This window comes from Leptopilina boulardi, unplaced genomic scaffold, assembly GCF_019393585.1.
Source record: "Leptopilina boulardi isolate dan_hultmark-lab unplaced genomic scaffold, ZJU_Lbou_2.1 LbouV2_156, whole genome shotgun sequence".
Lineage (NCBI taxonomy): Eukaryota > Metazoa > Arthropoda > Insecta > Hymenoptera > Figitidae > Leptopilina > Leptopilina boulardi.
Genome location: NW_026137703.1, coordinates 707,102 through 726,301, shown reverse-complemented (window position 1 = coordinate 726,301; position 19,200 = coordinate 707,102). Strand labels below are relative to the sequence as shown.

At 31.9% G+C, this 19,200-nt stretch overlaps 1 protein-coding gene across 2 annotated transcripts in view; it reads left to right on the top strand.

Moving 5' to 3' along the window:
- The window catches only part of LOC127276929 (UDP-glycosyltransferase UGT5-like), a 78,513-nt gene extending 60,312 nt beyond the window's left edge, over positions 1-18,201 (top strand). For both annotated transcript variants that reach the window (XM_051297681.1, XM_051297680.1), the window contains one exon: positions 17,832-18,201. In XM_051297681.1, coding sequence (XP_051153638.1) covers positions 17,832-18,120 — 289 coding nt within the window. In that variant the 3' untranslated portion in view covers positions 18,121-18,201. The remainder of the gene's footprint in view (positions 1-17,831) is intronic.
- Positions 18,202-19,200: the final 999 nt, after the last annotated feature.

Sequence of the window (19,200 nt, the reverse complement as noted above, 5' to 3'; positions counted from 1 at the left end):
ATTTTATAATCTCGACAATTCATCACGTTACATCCGGCACCAGTATCTAATTTAAATGAAATTGTTTTATTTGTTTCTAGAAAAGTAACTTTCTCAACCCAACCTACATTCAAATTCGCAATTCCAATTGTTCCCAGAAAATAATTTTCACCACTATTTGAATTGGTACATACCTGTTCTTCGTCGACTAAATTTACGTTTTGTTTGTTTCTACAAACCTGAGCGAAGTGATTCGGTTTTTTACAAATTTTACACATTTTTCCATACGCTGGACAATTCCAGTGGTTTGTGTTGATATCCGCGTCTGCTACACTGCTTTACATTTTCTCTACTTGATTTCTGTTCCTGCCACTGCAACTGTTGGCGCTGATTCGAAGTTCCCTGCTTTACCGATGATTGATGCACTTTTCTCGATTCTGCGTTTCCTCGATTCGCAGCTTTCTGTTGAACTTGATAATTCCTTTGGTTTCTATTTTGAAATTCGTTTTTGTTTCTGTTTTGGAATTTTACTGCTTCCACGTTTCTGCTGTTTGAATCCTTCAGTTTTTGTACTTGTTGGTTTGCAAGTTCTGATGCTCTGCATAGACGCATACATTTCTCCAAATTAAGATTTTCTTCTCTTAGCAGACGATCCTTGAGTACAGTACTTTGGATACCACTGATTATTCTATCTCTTATGAGACTGTCTTTAAGATCCCCGAACGAGGAATCGACACTTAAACGTTTTAAATTTAGGACGAATTCTTCTATGCTTTCGCCATCTTTTTGGACACGCTGGAAAAATACATGTCTACTCACACTCTCGTTCTTCTTCGGTACACAGTAAGTTTCGAATGCTTCTAAAACTGCTGCATATTTGTCTTCTTGATCTTCTGGAATGTCAAAAGTTTCATACACCTCCTGGGCTTCTTCTCTAATGGAATAAAGGAGGATGGCAATCTTTGCTTCGTCGGATTTTCCGAGGTTTTCTGTGGCTTCCATGTAGATTTTGAGTTTCTTTTTCCATTTTTTCCAGTTTTCTGATAAGTTTCCTTCTAGAGAAAGTGGCGGCGGTGGATTCAAGTTTAGTGGATTATTGGAATGCACTAAAACGACATTTTGGTTTTCTGCTTCGTCACCCATCTTGTATTATGTGGCAACACTGTTTGGCGTCTCCTCGTGGCTTACAATTTTATTTTCAATCTTTTATAGATTCTAAAAACACTTCACCGCACTTTTCATAGGCTCATACGACTGCGCCATGTTATATTTGTTGATTTTAATATTAATAAAACACAAATACTATTTTAATTCATTTATTTATGAAAAGTAAGTAGGAATACATTTTAACAGTGGGATCTGTACCAAGGCTGTACATAGACTGCCGTTCCCTAAGTCAACGTAGAAACGCAACAAGTTACGCAATTTATGCAAGTTGACAATAGTGACATCTCGACAAACATGTTTCTATATAGAAAAAAATTTGTTTCCGCCACTTTAAAAATTTTTATAAACGAAAGGACTACAAAGCTTCCTCCAAGAGGAAGCAAAATGTTTGTTATGTCGTCTTCGTGACGTCACTTGGCCAAGAATTTTCATTTTTCACATTTTTTTCAACAATTTATTTACAGATATGATTTAAAATTAAAATTTACAAATACATTAAACATATATTTTAAAAAATTCCTATTTTAATTTTTTGCAATTTTTCAAACTTTTTTATATTTTTGATATCTAAAAATTTTGATTTTGCGATATTCGAGTCACTTGATTCATCATATAAATTATAAGCACCCATCTGATTCATAAATATAAATGTTCGAAATATGTTCAGAAACACCGACGGAATAGCTCAGTTGTTTGGTGCTCCAGGCTTTGCGGCTTTTAATTTAATTTGTTTGTTTTATGTCAGTTGCGTAAATGTTTTTAAAAAAAATGTTTGTAAGGAGTTTAGAGATTTAATCATTTATTGTTAATGGACTCGTATTAATATTATTAAATATTTGTGTTACATTGTAAACTTTTGTAACATATTTATTGTTTGTACCTTATTTTAAAAATAAAATGTTATATAAAACAATTTTTTAAATATTTGTATAAAGTATTAAAAAATATTATTAAAAGTCTAAAATTTAAACAAAATAATGAATTATTTTGTAAAAAATCTCAATTATATTAATAATTAAAAAATTTTTTAAAAATATACATTACATATGAATAACTTTATATATAATACAATTAAATTAAACTATGTGAAGTTAGCCTATATTGATAAATAATTCATGAATTACCCATAAAAAGAATTTTGATTGAAATATTTATGATATCTGTTTCTAAAAATTCAAAATAATTTGCATGAATTAACATGTTTTAAATTTATAGATATTTAAACCGTTTTATAATCATCAAAAAATAAGCCCAAGTAGCACGATATATCAACCAGATGTCACGGTGATATCACCGGGGAATTTCACCGTGACATCAGGAAAATGTCAAAATGTCCGCCTTACGGTGATATCACACGGTGACATCGAGGTGATATCATGGTGACATCCAGGTGATATCACAGTCATATCACGGTGATATCATGGTGATATCACCGTGATATCATGTTGATATTTTACAGGGATTTAAAATTTTTAAAAAATTATTATTTTTTATTATTTATTTCATTTATTATTATTTTTTAAATTATTAAAAATTTTAAATCCCTGTAAAATATCAACATATCACCTTGATGTCACCATGATATCACCTCGATGTCACCGTGTGATATCACCGTAAGGCGGACATTTTGACATTTTCCTGATGTCACGGTGACATTCCCCGGTGATATCACCGTGACATCTCGTTGATATATCGTGCTACTTGGGAGAAGTAACATAATTTCCGAAGATAGTTTAGTGAAAACTAAAATAAATTAATTCTTTGAAACAACTAAAAACATTTGTTAGAATAAATTATTTATTTAGTCAAGAAGTTAGTTGTTTTTGGTAAAAATCCACATTTTATTTTTAAAATTCTTAATTAAATGAACTATCGCCCGTCAACGTCGGGCCTTATCTGATTTAAATACTGAAATTAAATTTATATTTTTTGAGTTTGTTGTAAAATTTTATTAAATTGATAAACATAACCTCAAACTCACCAATATGGATTTCCACTCTCATTTAATAATTTTAAACAAAAAAATAATAAAAAATTGTATTAGAAAAATAATTTTCCCAAAAAGGGAATGCTTCCGTGAAACCAAACATAATTCAAATTATGTGGTATGATGTTTATGTGTCGATATGTGTTCTACCAGACAAGTGTTTCAACGGATACTAATATAAGTTTAAAAGAAATTAAATTTGTTATGAAATTAAATACCTACTTTATCATTTATGGGTATGATTAATGATGTAAAATCTATAATGTTCATATGAGTTGATAACTGAGGGATCTACTATATCACTTTAGTGCGTGTGATTCAAAATTAACTTAAAATAACAATAATAACAATATAAGTAATAATAATTAAACATCAATATTAGCAGCATTAACATTAATTATATTATTAATTATAATACAATCAATGTTGAAATACCATACAACTATATTATCATCATATTATTATATTATAGCTAATATTAATTAGTATTTACAATAATAGAGTGGTATATTTGATTTAAAAATGTGAAGTCAGTATTTTTATTAATTGAATTACAATTTCTTAAAATGTGAAACATCTCTTTAAATAATCTTTTTTTGTGATTCAATTCAGTGCAAATAATTTCAGTATTTTCAAACCGGAAGTTGTGATCTTGGTCATGTGCGTGAATGACCAAAGCAGTACTTCTGTTATCAAGTCCGCAGTCTCTTTTTTGTTCATAGATTCTGTCTTTAATGTAATTATTTGTTTCACCAATATAACAGGCTCCACATTGACATGGAATATTATAAACAACGTGATTCCTGTATTAAAAATTTGTAATATCTTTATTTTTTGAAAAAAATTTAAAGGGATCTTTGTAATAAGAGAAAACGACTTTAACATCATAGTCTCTGTAAATACTTTCAAAAAAAGATTGTTTCTTTGTGAACTCGCGTTCTCTAATTCGAAACCTCCGACTCTTTCGAGTCACTCAATGATTAATATTCTGTTACAATCCTCCGGAGGTAGCGGGGTTGTCACGGGTGTGCAACCGATCCGGTTTCGTATACTCTCGAGATCGCCTCTTCTTGTCAGCGCCTTCAGTAAGGTCCTGATTCGATTGTTGTCGGAGAAGCCTCTGATTGTTCCGAATTCATGATATTATTTGATATGATAGCTAGTGGGCTAGGGATTAAATCGATTTAGAAGATCTCTAACAGAATATAAATCATTGAGTGACTCGAAAGAGTCGGAGGTTTCGAATTAGAGAACGCGACTTCACAAAGAAACAATCTTTTTTTGAAAATATTTACAGAGACTATGATGTTAAAGTCGTTTTCTCTTATTACAAAGATCCCTTTAAAGTTTTTTCAAAAAATAAAGATATTACAAATTTTTAATACAGGAATCACGTTGTTTATAATATTCCATGTCAATGTGGAGCCTGTTATATTGGTGAAACAAGTAATTACATTAAAGACAGAATCTATGAACAAAAAAGAGACTGCAGACTTGATAACAAAAGTACTGCTTTGGTCATTCACGCACATGACCAAGATCACAACTTCCGTTTGGTTTCACGGCAGCATTCCCTTTTTGGGAAAATTATTTTTCTAATACAATTTTTTATTATTTTTTTGTTAAAATTATTAAATGAGAGTGGAAATCCATATTGGTGAGTTTGAGGTTATGTTTATCAATTTAATTAAATTTTATTTTTATAACAATTTCAAAAAATGTAAATTTAATTTCAGTATTTAATTCTGATGAGGCCCGACGTTGACGTGCGAAAGTTCATTTAATTAAAAATTTTAAAAATAAAATGTGGATTTTTACCAAAAACAACTAACATCTTAACTAAATTATGTAAATCCAAAAAAAATTATCATCTTTACTAATTATTTATTTACAAAAAGTATTAAAAATTTTCTTAAAAATATGTTTACTATTACAATGTTCTTTATTATTATAATTTGAACATGTTTTTTATAACGTAGTTTACAGAAAAAGTCAATCATTTTTATATGTTAGAAACATAAGTTATTGGCTATTAGTGTTATAATATAATTTTTTGTAATATAGTTATTATTCGTACTTTATTTACAAACACTAAAATTATATTATTATAAAAATTTAATAATTATAATTATATTATATTTAAAACAATAAAATCAATGAAATTAAACCATGGAAAGTTAGCCTATATTGATAAATAATTCTGTTTGGTTGAATGAGCTCGAGGTAAGAGTGTGTCAGGTGAAGGGCGAATAATCAAAACGTATGAAAATGATGATAACACGAAACTATTTTATTTCAACAATTGAACAATTAAATTGGTAGAAAATACCTAAAATGTGTCCACGTGGTGAGAAAGTACTGGTGTACGTACGTCCTTTTCGTACTAGTGACGAGGCGGAGCAGGAACCAGGTGCAGGTAATGGGTTAGAGCGTCCGTTGGTGCTGCCGGCAGCCGCCCCACAGCAGCAGTCTGACGCCTCCAGAGAGAAGTGTGAGAGAGTGAGTTCGTCCACTGTCAGAAAGAAACTGTGCTCATAAGGCCGCTCTCCCTTCTCCTCGTGAAACACTCCCAGGCCTGTCGGAAACCGAAAAGAGCCGAAGATCCGACTCGGCACCAGGTCCCCCACGAGCACCACAAGCCACGCAAATCAGAAAAAGGAAACAACAAAAAGGATAGAATCAAACAAACAAATTCATTAATTACCCATAAAATGAGTTGTGATTGGAATTGCTCGAATGTTGTTACTTGGGGGTTTTCAGGATCACTAATTTGGAATATGATGTTTGCTTCTAAAAATCCAAAACAGTTTTTAGGAAATAACATTTTTAACATGCTTAGGTGAAGTTCTGAAAGCGTCTCACCTCCGATCTTAATGAAACTTGGTAAACTAACGTATTTTTGTGCCCTGATTACGAAAATGGTAGTGAAAAATGGCGCAAATGTTATTATCATGGAAAAAACCATAAAAAACACCATAAAATCATGGTTTTTTGCAATTATCTCGTAAAAAACGCAAAATTTTGAAAAATGTTTCAAATATAAGTTGTATGTCTCAAAAAACACACATTTTATGTTTTTATACATTTTTTACCAAAAGTCGTTATTTTTCGAGAAAATTCCAAAAAACCATAAACATCATGAAAAATGACGGAAAATACCATGCACATCATAACTAGAGGAAAAATTAAGACTTGTAAGTAAATAACCGCTTCATCAAATTGCGTAAACTGTTACTGTGGATCCCACCGACTTTGTCCGTAGAATACTTTCGGCCATATCCTGCCCCCCTCGCCAAGGTGTTTTTAAAATACGCAAGAAAAGTTTTGTTTTTTTGAATTTTTCTTGAAAAATAACCACATTTGGTAAAAAATGCTTACAACATAAAATGTGTTTTTTGAGACCTACAACTTTTATATGAATCATTTTTCGAAATTTTGCTTTTTTTACGAGATAATCGCAAAACCATGATTTTATGGTGTTTTTTTATGGTTTTCACCATGATAATAAATTTACCGCCAATTTTTACTATCATTTTCGTAATCAGCGCATCAAAATACGTTAATATACTTACAAGTACTAAATTTTCCTCTAGTTATGATGTGCACTGTTTTTTCCATTATTTTTCATGATGTTTTATGGTTTTTTGGTATTTTCTTGAAAAATATCCACTTTTGGTAAAAAAATGCATAGAACATAAAATGTGTGTTTTTACTAAATTAAATTAATTATTTGACACAACTCATTATATTCGTTACAATAAATTATTTATTTATGAAAAGTATTAAAGATTTCTTAAAAATATAAAATTGAAAGATAATAATAAATTTAATATAATAATTTAAAAAATAAAGTAAATACACATGAATCAACTAAAATAAGTAAACAATAATTAATACAATTTCAACCGAGCGAGCGTTAGCGAGAGAGGATATGACGCTAGTTATATATTAAAATACTTAATTATATTTATTATTATTTATATTTATTGTATATATTGTGACGTGGCATTTTGCCACACACAATAATTAATATTATTTAATTATTACCCATCAAAATGGGAATCTTCCTTTTTCCTAAAAATAAATAAAATATAAAATTAGACAAAATATATAATTATTTGAATGTATTAATAAAATTAAAATAAAATAATAGATTAAACCTGCCAACTCTTCGAATCACTCTCGTATAATTTTGATTAATAAAATTTTGTATACTCGCGTCCAAAATGTTTTATGTTATCACGAGGTATTTTCGACATCCATTCCTGGTCGCTCATCCTTATGAAGTCAGCAGGGGAAGTACTTCCTGGTGCATATATTTGGATGAGATTCCTGAATATTCAAGAGCACCAGGAAGTAGAAAGAATATTATTTGTTTTGATCCTGTCAATAATGGGGGCAACCATTTTGGATTAGAGGACACCACTACGCCCTCTGGTCGAGTTGCGATCTACTTTACCAGCAACATCGATGAAATTTATCGACGCGCGATATATTGATTATCGACACATAGAAAGTAATTAATTACTTTCACTGGGACTCACCACCAAAAAGAAAGCGTGAAAGGTGACGCCGACTGAAGTCAAAGTTCAGCCATTTTAATTTATTCATTCTCGTTTTGATGGTGATTCAGGCAGCAGGCCACAAAATTTTGTGTAAAGTAAAAATTAATTTAAAAATCCATGTCTGGACGAGGCGGTATACGGGGTCGGCGTCGTATTAACGGTGAGTCCCAGTAATCTAAAAATTTCATTTCTCGCCAGATTGGCAAAATATAAAAGAAAATAATTAGTGAAAAATAAAATGATGTTTGCTTCTCCGCATGGTAGGCGGAATAATTTTGTAAATTCGGCCTTAGGCCGAATACTTTAACTAAATTTTCAATTGTTTTGTTTGCAGAAAAGTGATAAATTAATATTAATAGAGAAAAGATTAAATTTGAAATTAATAAATTATAGTCAATGTAAAATCAGTGAAGTGATTAATGTGTTTTTCTCCTTACCTCCCCCTCTCCGCGGTTTGCTAGGAAACTTTTCTAGCATTTTCTGAACTAGTCCGGTAAAATTTAAAATAAATCAATAATTAATTTTTGTATATTTTTTATATAAAATATTCTGGCGCTAAAAATTATCCCTTTATAAAATAAAAATTACTTAAAAATATATATTAACCTCAAAGTGTAGATAACATTTTTTTCTAAATAATTTTTAATTATAAATAATTAAAATTATAATAATAATTATTAATAAATTAATAATAAATAAAAATAAAAATAGGCAAAAATGTTATAAATGGCACTCCAACAATAGGGCCCGAGAAAAATACATTAATTTTAAAGCAAACATCATTTTCAAAGATAAGTGAATTAAAATATTGAAGTTTTGTGGTGAGAACTCGTGTTATATTACGCACGACCATATAGTACAATAAATACATGATAATAATCATTTCAATGAGTCAAGGTCGCACACATAAAGAAACACTATTTCTCACAACATCAAGGTTTATTACCATTATCGAGAATCAAAATTATGAAAGTAAATTCGGTGAAAAATAAAATTGATTTTTATTTGAATAAAAATCAGTTTCATTTATTATAAATAATTTAAAGAAGGATTTGGCTGAGTCATCGCCGCCTTCTATTGAATTGAAGTTAATGAATGAAAATAATTGAATTGTGTATTGAGTTCTTAATTGCGAAAAAAAAAAAAATATATTTCAATTGTCTCTTCTCAATATTTTTTTTAGCAACTGATGAAAAAAATAAATAAAATTTTTTTATAATTAAATCAGGAGAGGATATTCTCCCTGATAGATACAAAATAGTAATTTCTCAAATAACAAAATTATTTTTTTTAATTGTTTCAAAATTAATAATAATTAACTTAATTATTTCCTGTCATTATTCCTCCAATGGACATTGAACCGTGATTATTTTTTTTTGTACAAAATCTTTTTTTTTTGACTATATTGTGGACAACAATTTTTCATTTTTTTATACAACAAAATTTTTTTTTTGTAATTGAGGACTGATAGTGTACTTGTTTATTTTGTTTGGTTGACCTTACTCTGACAGTTCGCTATTTTTCCATTGATCCGGTTCCTATTTAAATAAAAGAAAAAGTCCAAAATAAATTTTAAAAATGTCGGAAATTGAAAATTGGTTTGAAAACCCTTTTGTGGATTGGCCCTTGCCAAATCTAAAAATTCACTTGGCTTCGCACAAGGTTAATACTGTCGGGTCACTAGAGGTCCTTCGCGATCGGGCCTATCGCTTTCTTAAATTTTCACAAGGAGATAGACAAATAAAATGGACCCCAACGGATGAATTGCAAATCGCATCATACGTATCTGATTTAGAATCAGTGGTAGATTCACGCGAAGAAAACCCTCCTTCACTGGGAAAAATATCGAATACTCCCACATCAGAAATTTCAATACCTTTTTCGAGTACAGTATACTGTACTCAAAATTCGAATATCCCTGCTATCACAACTAGTAGTTCGACTTATTCATTTGTAACAGTGGGAAATACATTAGCGAATACGGTCTATTATCCTAGAATGAGTTATACAAATGAGTTTAATAAAAATTCGGGTCGTTGTACTCCCTTAAGTGAAAAATTTGAAACTCATAAACCAGGTAAAATGTCAGCGACTATTCAACAGTCAAATCAGGAATTCTCATTACTTGCTTATTATGAGCATTTATCAATTCAAGCTAGTAAGCCCTTAATAGATTTCGATAAAGAAATTTTTGGTAATAATTTTTATGGTTTGGAGTCAACAGAGCAAAATGATTGTCTATTGACACCTAATCGACCGGAACTTGAAAAACCGGTAGCTAGAAAAAGTAATGAGGTTAACTCAGCATTTAAACCAATAAACAACGATAGTTTTGATCGGATAGATACTAGGCAAGACTGTTTTAACCCGAAAACTAAAGAAATTCGGAAAAATTATCCTAATAATAAATTATTTTCGGAAAAACATAAATTCAGTCAACCGTCGGTTAATTCGAGAAAACCATTAGATACAATAGTTCGAAAATGGGGTATTAAATTTTTTGGCGACAAAACCTCGAGCGTTGAGGATTTTTTATCACGAGTAGAGGATGCCATGGAAATCTCATCACTTCCGGGTGAAGATGTCCTTCGTGCAGCACCGTTGCTCTTAGATGGAATTGCGCTCCAGTGGTTTAGGTTAAATAAAAATAATTGGTCCTCATGGGACCAATTCAAAGGGGCGTGTCGAGCTAATTTCGGGGATAAAAATTATCAGTGGAGACTTGAAGAACAAGTTCTAAATCGAGTGCAAGGTCCGGATGAGTGCACTACAAATTATATCATTAGTATGCAAGGACTCTACTCTAAATTCACTCGGCCTGTATCATTAATTGAAGCTTTAGATAGAATATACTTCAATCTCCGCCCTGAAATGAAACGTTCAATAAGTAGGCGCGAATTTAATACCGTAAATGAATTATCGGTTATAGCTGCCGAAGTTGAGCGAATGTTAGAGTCGCTTAAAATTGAAAGAACTCCGGTGAAGCCAGAAAATTCATTTTTTCCAGAATTCGCTTATTCGGGAAATTTTGAATCTAAATCAACCTTAGCTTCGGAAAATAAAGAATCGGTTGTAGTAATGGAAAAGATGACTAAAGTTTTAGATATTTTAGTTAATAAATTAAATTCAAGTTCCGCGAATAAGAAAGAAGCGAAAGTTTCAGGTAATACAAAAAATGCGGATGTTAAGAAAGAAAATAGCGAGAAGTCTTTTGCAAATAAATCAAATTCAAATAAATCACCAAGTAAACAGTCTTCGCAGATAAAGAAAAAGTTCCGTGAACCTAAGCCTGAGCCTCCTTGCTTTAATTGTGGTAAGGATGATCATGCGTGGAGGAAATGCCCAGTAGTGTGGGAAAGATTCTGCCACATATGCGGAGAAAAAGGCGCTACGAAGTATAAATGTGAATCGGCTTATTGTAAGGAAAACTAAAGAAGGAGATCAACCTTAGGGTCGATGATCCTCCTAATTTAGTTTTACAGACCCTTGCTAACAAAATAAAAGATCAATCGGATAAAACTAAAATAACCGCGATTAACGAGGCTCGTGAAAATTACATAGTAGAATCTAGTTCGAAGTTAGAAAATCTAGTTGATAAAAATTTGGATAACAAATTAACGAACCTGATTAGTGCATCGATCATTACGGATCATAAATCGAATAAAGTTTTTGAACAACCTATTAATTGTAAAATTGAATCGGTTGATACTATTCCGCATAATATTAATACTCCCGACTTAGCTTGTCATAGCGGACAAGAGGGAAATGAAATTAATAAATTAGGCGGTGACGGTACCCATTCAAGACCTTATATTAATATTATGATAAGGAATTCAGAAATTAAAGCACTAATAGATACGGGTTCAACTAGAACATATTTAGGTTCGATAGGAGAATCTATAATTAATTCGAATAATTATAAAATTCGTAATAATAAACAAAGCAGCGTTTTATTAGCCAACGGTGCTATAGAGCCAATTATTGGTGAAAGTAGATTACCAATAAGTTTCGCGGATTTAACAAATGAACTTAACGTCCGAATCGTTCCAAAACTAACGGAATCTTGCATATTAGGTATGGATTTTTTGCGAACATTTGGAATAATAATTGATATTAATGATCAAAAATTGTGGGCATCAGATAAACCGATTGTAAGGGTAGATTTTTGTCAAGTCGAATCGAATAATGAGGATTTGTGTGCAGGATTAGTTGAATTAACAAATGAAGAAAGAAATCATCTCGAAAAACTTCTAAGAAACATTATTCCTCCGTTTCCAGAAAAACTACCTCCTGCTAAACTTGTAGAACATGTAATAAATACCGGTGATAGTGCCCCAATTCGTCAGAAAAATTATCGAATGTCGCCTAAAGTATGCGAAGAGTTCATTAAATTAGTTAAAGAACTCATAAAAATAGGAGTTTTAGAAGCATCAAATAGTGATTGGTGTAATGCGGTTGTAATGGCTCGTAAGCCGGATGGTACCTACCGCCTCTGCATTGATTTCAGGAAAGTTAACGCGGTAACAGTTAAAGACTCATATGCGTTACCTTTCATGGCAGAGATTTTGGATAAGCTTAGCTCGGCTAAATATATTTCCAAATTAGATTTGAAATTAGGATACCATCAAATACCGTTGAGCGAAGAGAGTAAAGCAAAAACTGCTTTCTTCGTTCCGGGATTAGGCCTAATGCAGTATAAAAGAATGCCTTTTGGTCTCTGTGGTGCACCAGCCACTTTCCAAAGGCTAATTGATAAAATAATAACTCCTGATATGAAACCTTTTGTATTCGCATACTTAGATGACTTGATAATAGCTACTGAAACATATGAGGAACATCTTATATGGCTCGAACGAGTTATAAATAAATTATCAGAATCAGGCCTTACGCTTAATCCAGATAAATGTAACTTTTGTGTGCCTGAGGCAAAATACTTAGGATTTGTAGTAAATCATAAAGGCTTATCAGTCGATAATGAAAAGGTTCGTCCCATATTAGATTATCCTCGACCGAAAACGTTACGTCAACTTCGTCGGTTCATTGGAATTACCTCGTGGTATAGGAGATTCATTAAAAATTACGCACAAATTTGTGAGCCGTTAACACGTTTAACGAAGAAGAATCAACCGTTTAAATGGACAGACGAGCAAGAGGTCGCGTTTAATGAATTAAAAAAGATCTTAGCTTCTCCCCCTATTATGGGATATCCGGATTTTAAAATCCCTTTTTGCATTCAGACAGATGCTAGTAATTTCGGGATAGGAGCTGTAGTCACTCAAATTCAAGATGGCCAAGAGCGTGTAATCGCTTATGCCAGTCGCATTCTTTCTGATGCGGAGCGTAATTACTCTACAACTGAAAAAGAATGCCTGGCAGTCATCTGGGCAATTAAAAAATTCCGATTCTATTTGGAAGGTTATCACTTTACAGTGATAACCGACCATAGTAGTCTAAGATGGTTAAAAAATCTTAAAAATCCGACCGGAAGATTGGCCCGTTGGTCACTCGAGTTATTAGAGTATGACTTTGAGATATTTCATAGGAAAGGATCGATGCATGATATCCCCGACGCGCTTTCCCGAATGTACGAGGATTCGGAAGAAAATAAAGTCGCGGCTATTGAAGCTATTGACGATGAATGGTATAATAGGCGTCGCGAATCGGTAATTAATGAACCTCACAAATATCACGGGTGGAAAGTAATAAATGATAGGTTATATCGTTACCGACATAATCCTCTGCTCGAAGACCTCATGGATGACCTTAATGCATGGAAGTTGGTAGTTCCGAAGGAAGACCAACTTTTGATTATGCGGGAGGCACATGAAAATCCTCAGGCAGGGCATTTAAGGTGGTCAAAAGACCTATGATAGACTTGCGATAAGATATTTCTGGCCGGGTATGTTCAAAGATGTAGAAAAATTCGTGCGTACTTGCATTACTTGCCAATTAAATAAAACGGAACAATCAAAACCGCGTGGTATAATGGGACAAAGAATAGTACAAGAACCCTGGAGTGTTGTAGCGACTGATATAATGGGTCCGTTCCCCAAGAGTACACGAGGTTTCGAATATTTAATTGTTTTTCAAGATCTATTCACGAAGTGGATAGAAGTAGCACCGCTTCGTACAGCAAATGCTACCACGGTAATAAATTCATTTCGTGAACTGGTAATAAATCGCTGGGGTACACCGCAAGTATTGCATTCGGACAGTGGTACCGAATATCATAATAATGCTATTAAAAGCCTAACTATGGCTTATCAAATACATCATTCATTTAATCCCTTATACCACCCACAGGCGAACCCTGTAGAGAGAACCAATAGGGTTCTCAAAACAATGATACGGTCATTTATCGGCGAAAATCATAGGAACTGGGATATTTTTGTTGGTGATTTTCGTTTCGCTTACAACACGGCGCTGCATAGTACTAATCGCGTAACGCCGGCGTTTCTAAACCTTGGCCGAGAGCCAGTCCCTGTGCGGTCTATGCGTCGTCTTGTGGAGGGGGAAAACGAGTTGCCAGTCGCTGATGTCGCAGAATGGACAACTCGTATGACCAGACTTAATGACTTAAGAGAGAAAATCTGTCAAAATCAGGATCAGGCATTCCTTAAACAAGCGAAATATTATAATCGTAGGCGTCGGGATCTACAGTTCAAAATAGGCGATCTAGTCAAGAAACCTCTACACGTGTTATCTCGGGGGCAGGATAGGTTTGCTAGTAAATTAGCTCCAGCTTTTCATGGTCCGTTTATGATAGTAAAAGTAGTCTCGCTAAATGTATATGAATTGTCCTCGACAGAAGGCAGGTTAGCTGGAAGGTATCATGTTTCCCATCTTCAGCCCTATTATGTGCTTGAGGAGGACATTGAATCGTCTGATTCGGAAGAGGGGCGAATATTAGATCGGGAACTAAACGAAATAATTTGGTCTGATCCTGAACCGGAAATAGAGAATACTGATCAGGAAAATGATCTAGAAGTAGGAAGAGGTCCTGATAGTTCAGGCGAACCCCATCGGCGCAGAAAATTGCGCAATCGTTCATTTTCGTATTAAGTGAAATGAAATTGGCGACCTGTCAGAGGGGTCCATGAGTTAATTCCAGAGAGGATTATAAAATAAATAAAAATGTAAGATGGAGAGAGTTATCAAAAGTTTGACCTTCTAAAACCAAATCTTTGTTGAAATTAGAAAAACTCATAAAAAGATTCTGTAAATAATTTTGTAAATAAAAAAAATATAAATCTTTAATTAAATAACCGTTAATCATCTTAAAAAGACCACTTTTGACCGTTATTTATCTTAATACAATAGAATTGGGAAAACTAGGTCATATTTTTGCTCTACATTACATTGAGATTTTAATCCAGTTAGATTTTGTATAGATGCTGCATGGACCAACTAATTTAATTGGTCCATGACCGCAAAAAAAAATTTAAATGATTAGATGAATTTGTTTTGACATAAATTGAGAATATTAAGTTAACCTCTCTGGATGACTCATGGAAGTTCCATAGTTATAGATGATAAGTGATAATTTGGTCCTTTTTGACAGCTCAAGTAATTCGCCAAGTTATGGGCGAAAGCGAGGAAAATGAGGAGGTGGAATGCCTGGTGGTAGCCAGAAGCTTGTGGCTCAGGGGAAGGGCCCCGTCGGAAGCTTCCGATTTTACGGAGGGAAATTTGGACCAGATGATCCGGCGAATAGCCAGTTCCCCATCGGAGCCATTGTCTTTAGAGGAGGAGGGTCTTCTTCCTAGGCCCGAAAGTCCCCATCAGGCGGAACAGCCTGTACAGGCGGAGCACATTGCTCCTAGTCAAGAAGTTCGGGAGGTTCGGCCCCAGAGATCCAGGGAGTGGTGTATGGAGCAAGTGCGGCAGCAAATTGCTTCAAAAGCCAGGACTCCTGGATACTGGGGCAAGACGGCAGCAAAAGCTGGTCGCTGCGGCTATTGTGTAGGGGAGGGCCATAATTATTTTAATTGCCCGATCCGCATTAACAAAAACAAAAAAAAATAATAATTAATTAAATTGTATAAATTCTTTTTTTTTGTATCACTCTAAACCCTTGTGAGGGAGGGTAAATTACCCCTCACTATTAAATTAATTTTTTTTATAATCCTTTTGTCTTGACGTTATCAACCCGACAAACTGACCAACTCCTCTCCTTCACAATTAAATTATTAAATTAGTTAAACCTAAATCCAAAAAAAAAAAAAAAAAAAAAAAAAAAAAAAAAAAAAAAAAAAAAAAAAAAAAAAAATAGAGAGAAGAAGTAAAAATAATTAATTATTATTAAAATCATTCCATGCCCTCTAAAGTTTGATTCAATGGTTAAAATAGTCGTTCGATGAAAGTTAAATAAAATTTTTTTTTTATTCTCGATGATTAAAACGAACCAAAATTTGAATAATAACAAGTAATACTAGTGAAATTAAAATAAAATAAGAATAAATGATTTTTTTTGAGAGCTGATCTGGCGAGGGGTGGTTCCGAGATCTGGGGCTTACCTGCTCGACCCCATTGGGCCGAGTCTTGGCAGGGGAGAGTTGTGACGTGGCATTTTGCCACACACAATAATTAATATTATTTAATTATTACCCATCAAAATGGGAATCTTCCTTTTTCCTAAAAATAAATAAAATATAAAATTAGACAAAATATATAATTATTTGAATGTATTAATAAAATTAAAATAAAATAATAGATTAAACCTGCCAACTCTTCGAATCACTCTCGTATAATTTTGATTAATAAAATTTTGTATACTCGCGTCCAAAATGTTTTATGTTATCACGAGGTATTTTCGACATCCATTCCTGGTCGCTCATCCTTATGAAGTCAGCAGGGGAAGTACTTCCTGGTGCATATATTTGGATGAGATTCCTGAATATTCAAGAGCACCAGGAAGTCGAAAGAATATTATTTGTTTTGATCCTGTCAATAATGGGGGCAACCATTTTGGATTAGAGGACACCACTACGCCCTCTGGTCGAGTTGCGATCTACTTTACCAGCAACATCGATGAAATTTATCGACGCGCGATATATTGATTATCGACACATAGAAAGTAATTAATTACTTTCACTGGGACTCACCACCAAAAAGAAAGCGTGAAAGGTGACGCCGACTGAAGTCAAAGTTCAGCCATTTTAATTTATTCATTCTCGTTTTGATGGTGATTCAGGCAGCAGGCCACAAAATTTTGTGTAAAGTAAAAATTAATTTAAAAATCCATGTCTGGACGAGGCGGTATACGGGGTCGGCGTCGTATTAACGGTGAGTCCCAGTAATCTAAAAATTTCATTTCTCGCCAGATTGGCAAAATATAAAAGAAAATAATTAGTGAAAAATAAAATGATGTTTGCTTCTCCGCATGGTAGGCGGAATAATTTTGTAAATTCGGCCTTAGGCCGAATACTTTAACTAAATTTTCAATTGTTTTGTTTGCAGAAAAGTGATAAATTAATATTAATAGAGAAAAGATTAAATTTGAAATTAATAAATTATAGTCAATGTAAAATCAGTGAAGTGATTAATGTGTTTTTCTCCTTACCTCCCCCTCTCCGCGGTTTGCTAGGAAACTTTTCTAGCATTTTCTGAACTAGTCCGGTAAAATTTAAAATAAATCAATAATTAATTTTTGTATATTTTTTATATAAAATATTCTGGCGCTAAAAATTATCCCTTTATAAAATAAAAATTACTTAAAAATATATATTAACCTCAAAGTGTAGATAACATTTTTTTCTAAATAATTTTTAATTATAAATAATTAAAATTATAATAATAATTATTAATAAATTAATAATAAATAAAAATAAAAATAGGCAAAAATGTTATAATATATATATATCTTGCAGTAAGCTTACCAGATGATTGCTGCAATGTTAAAAAAAGTTGGCCTAGAAAGTTTGGTGCAAACTTGCAGCAAAGTTACTTGCCATAAGTGAGACATTAGAAGCTTGTGACAATCATGCACGACAAGCTGGAACAGCAAAACATGTGAATATTGCCACCAGCTTGTCGAAAAATTACGTGCTATTTAGGAAGTAAGCTTACATGAGCTCAAAATGAAAAGAAATTTATTTAAATGTTATAATTTTCAACATTTTGTTCTTTTTCAGATATGTTATCAACATAAAGGAGATGTCTGCTATGATAAAGGATGAAATGACTAAACCAATAGATAAAGTAGTATGGAACATAGAACACTTACTTAAATTTCCAAAAGCTCCTTATTTTTCTTATCGAGCAAAAAATATAACTTGGTTAGAATACTATGGCACTATTATAATTATTATTTTCATTACTTTGTCATTATTAACTGTTACATCGTTTGTTAGTGTGAAAATATGCAGACATGTTTTTGCAAAAAAGTTATTGAAGAACATGTTTAAAAAAAAAGTTTTGTAAATCAAATACATATTATGGTACTTTTAATAAGTTATAGGTACTTCATAAATCAATTAACAAATTTTATTTAATCTTTTAATTAAAACGATTAAATATACACTTAAAAATAAAATTTTAACATTGCACTAAAAAATTAAAGAAATCTATTTTATTCAATTATGCATTACCTGTTTATTACATAAAAATTGTTTTTCTCAATTTTAAAAATATTTTAAAAGAACCTTTTTTATGGTATCCACTCATTTTCCCGAAAATATTTACCCGAAAGACATTTTCAGGAAGAGTAAATTTCACGAAAGTCAAAAATCCCTAGCGGATGGGTCCAACGCGTTTTGAACGGAATAGCGTTAGAACACCGTTGGGCACACAACGGTCACTAAAAATGTTAATTAAACAATAAAATATGATAAAGTATTTATTCGTATTTGTAGAAAAAGTGTTTATGAGTAATTTAAGACCTTATTTGTATCAATTTAATACGAAATAAGTGAAATAAAAGATGAAATACAGAGCACTGTTATATTAGGGTATTTTGTCAAATTTTTATGTAATTCAATGAAAAGTGTTTGATATGATTTTTTAATAATAGAAAAACATTGAAAAAGTATTAATTTATTATTTTAAAGCATTTGAAAGGGTTATAAATCACAAAAAAAGATTATTTAAAGAGATGTTTTAAATTTAAGAAATAGTAATTCAATTAATAAAAAAACTGACTTCTAATCTTTAAATCAAATATACCACTCTCTTATTGTAAACACTAATTAATATTGGCTATAATATATTAATATGATGATAATATAGTAGTATGGTATTTCAACATTGATTGTATTATAATTAATAATATAATTGATGTTAATGCTGCTATTATTGATGTTTAATTATTATTATTGATATTGTTATTATTGTTATTTTAATTTAATTTTTAATCACACGCACTGAAGTGATATAGTAGATCCATCAGTTATCAACTCATATGAGCATTATAGATTTTACATCATTAATCATAGCCAGAAATGATAAGGTAGGTTTTTAATTTCTTAACAAATTTAATTTCTATTAAACTTATATTAGTATCCG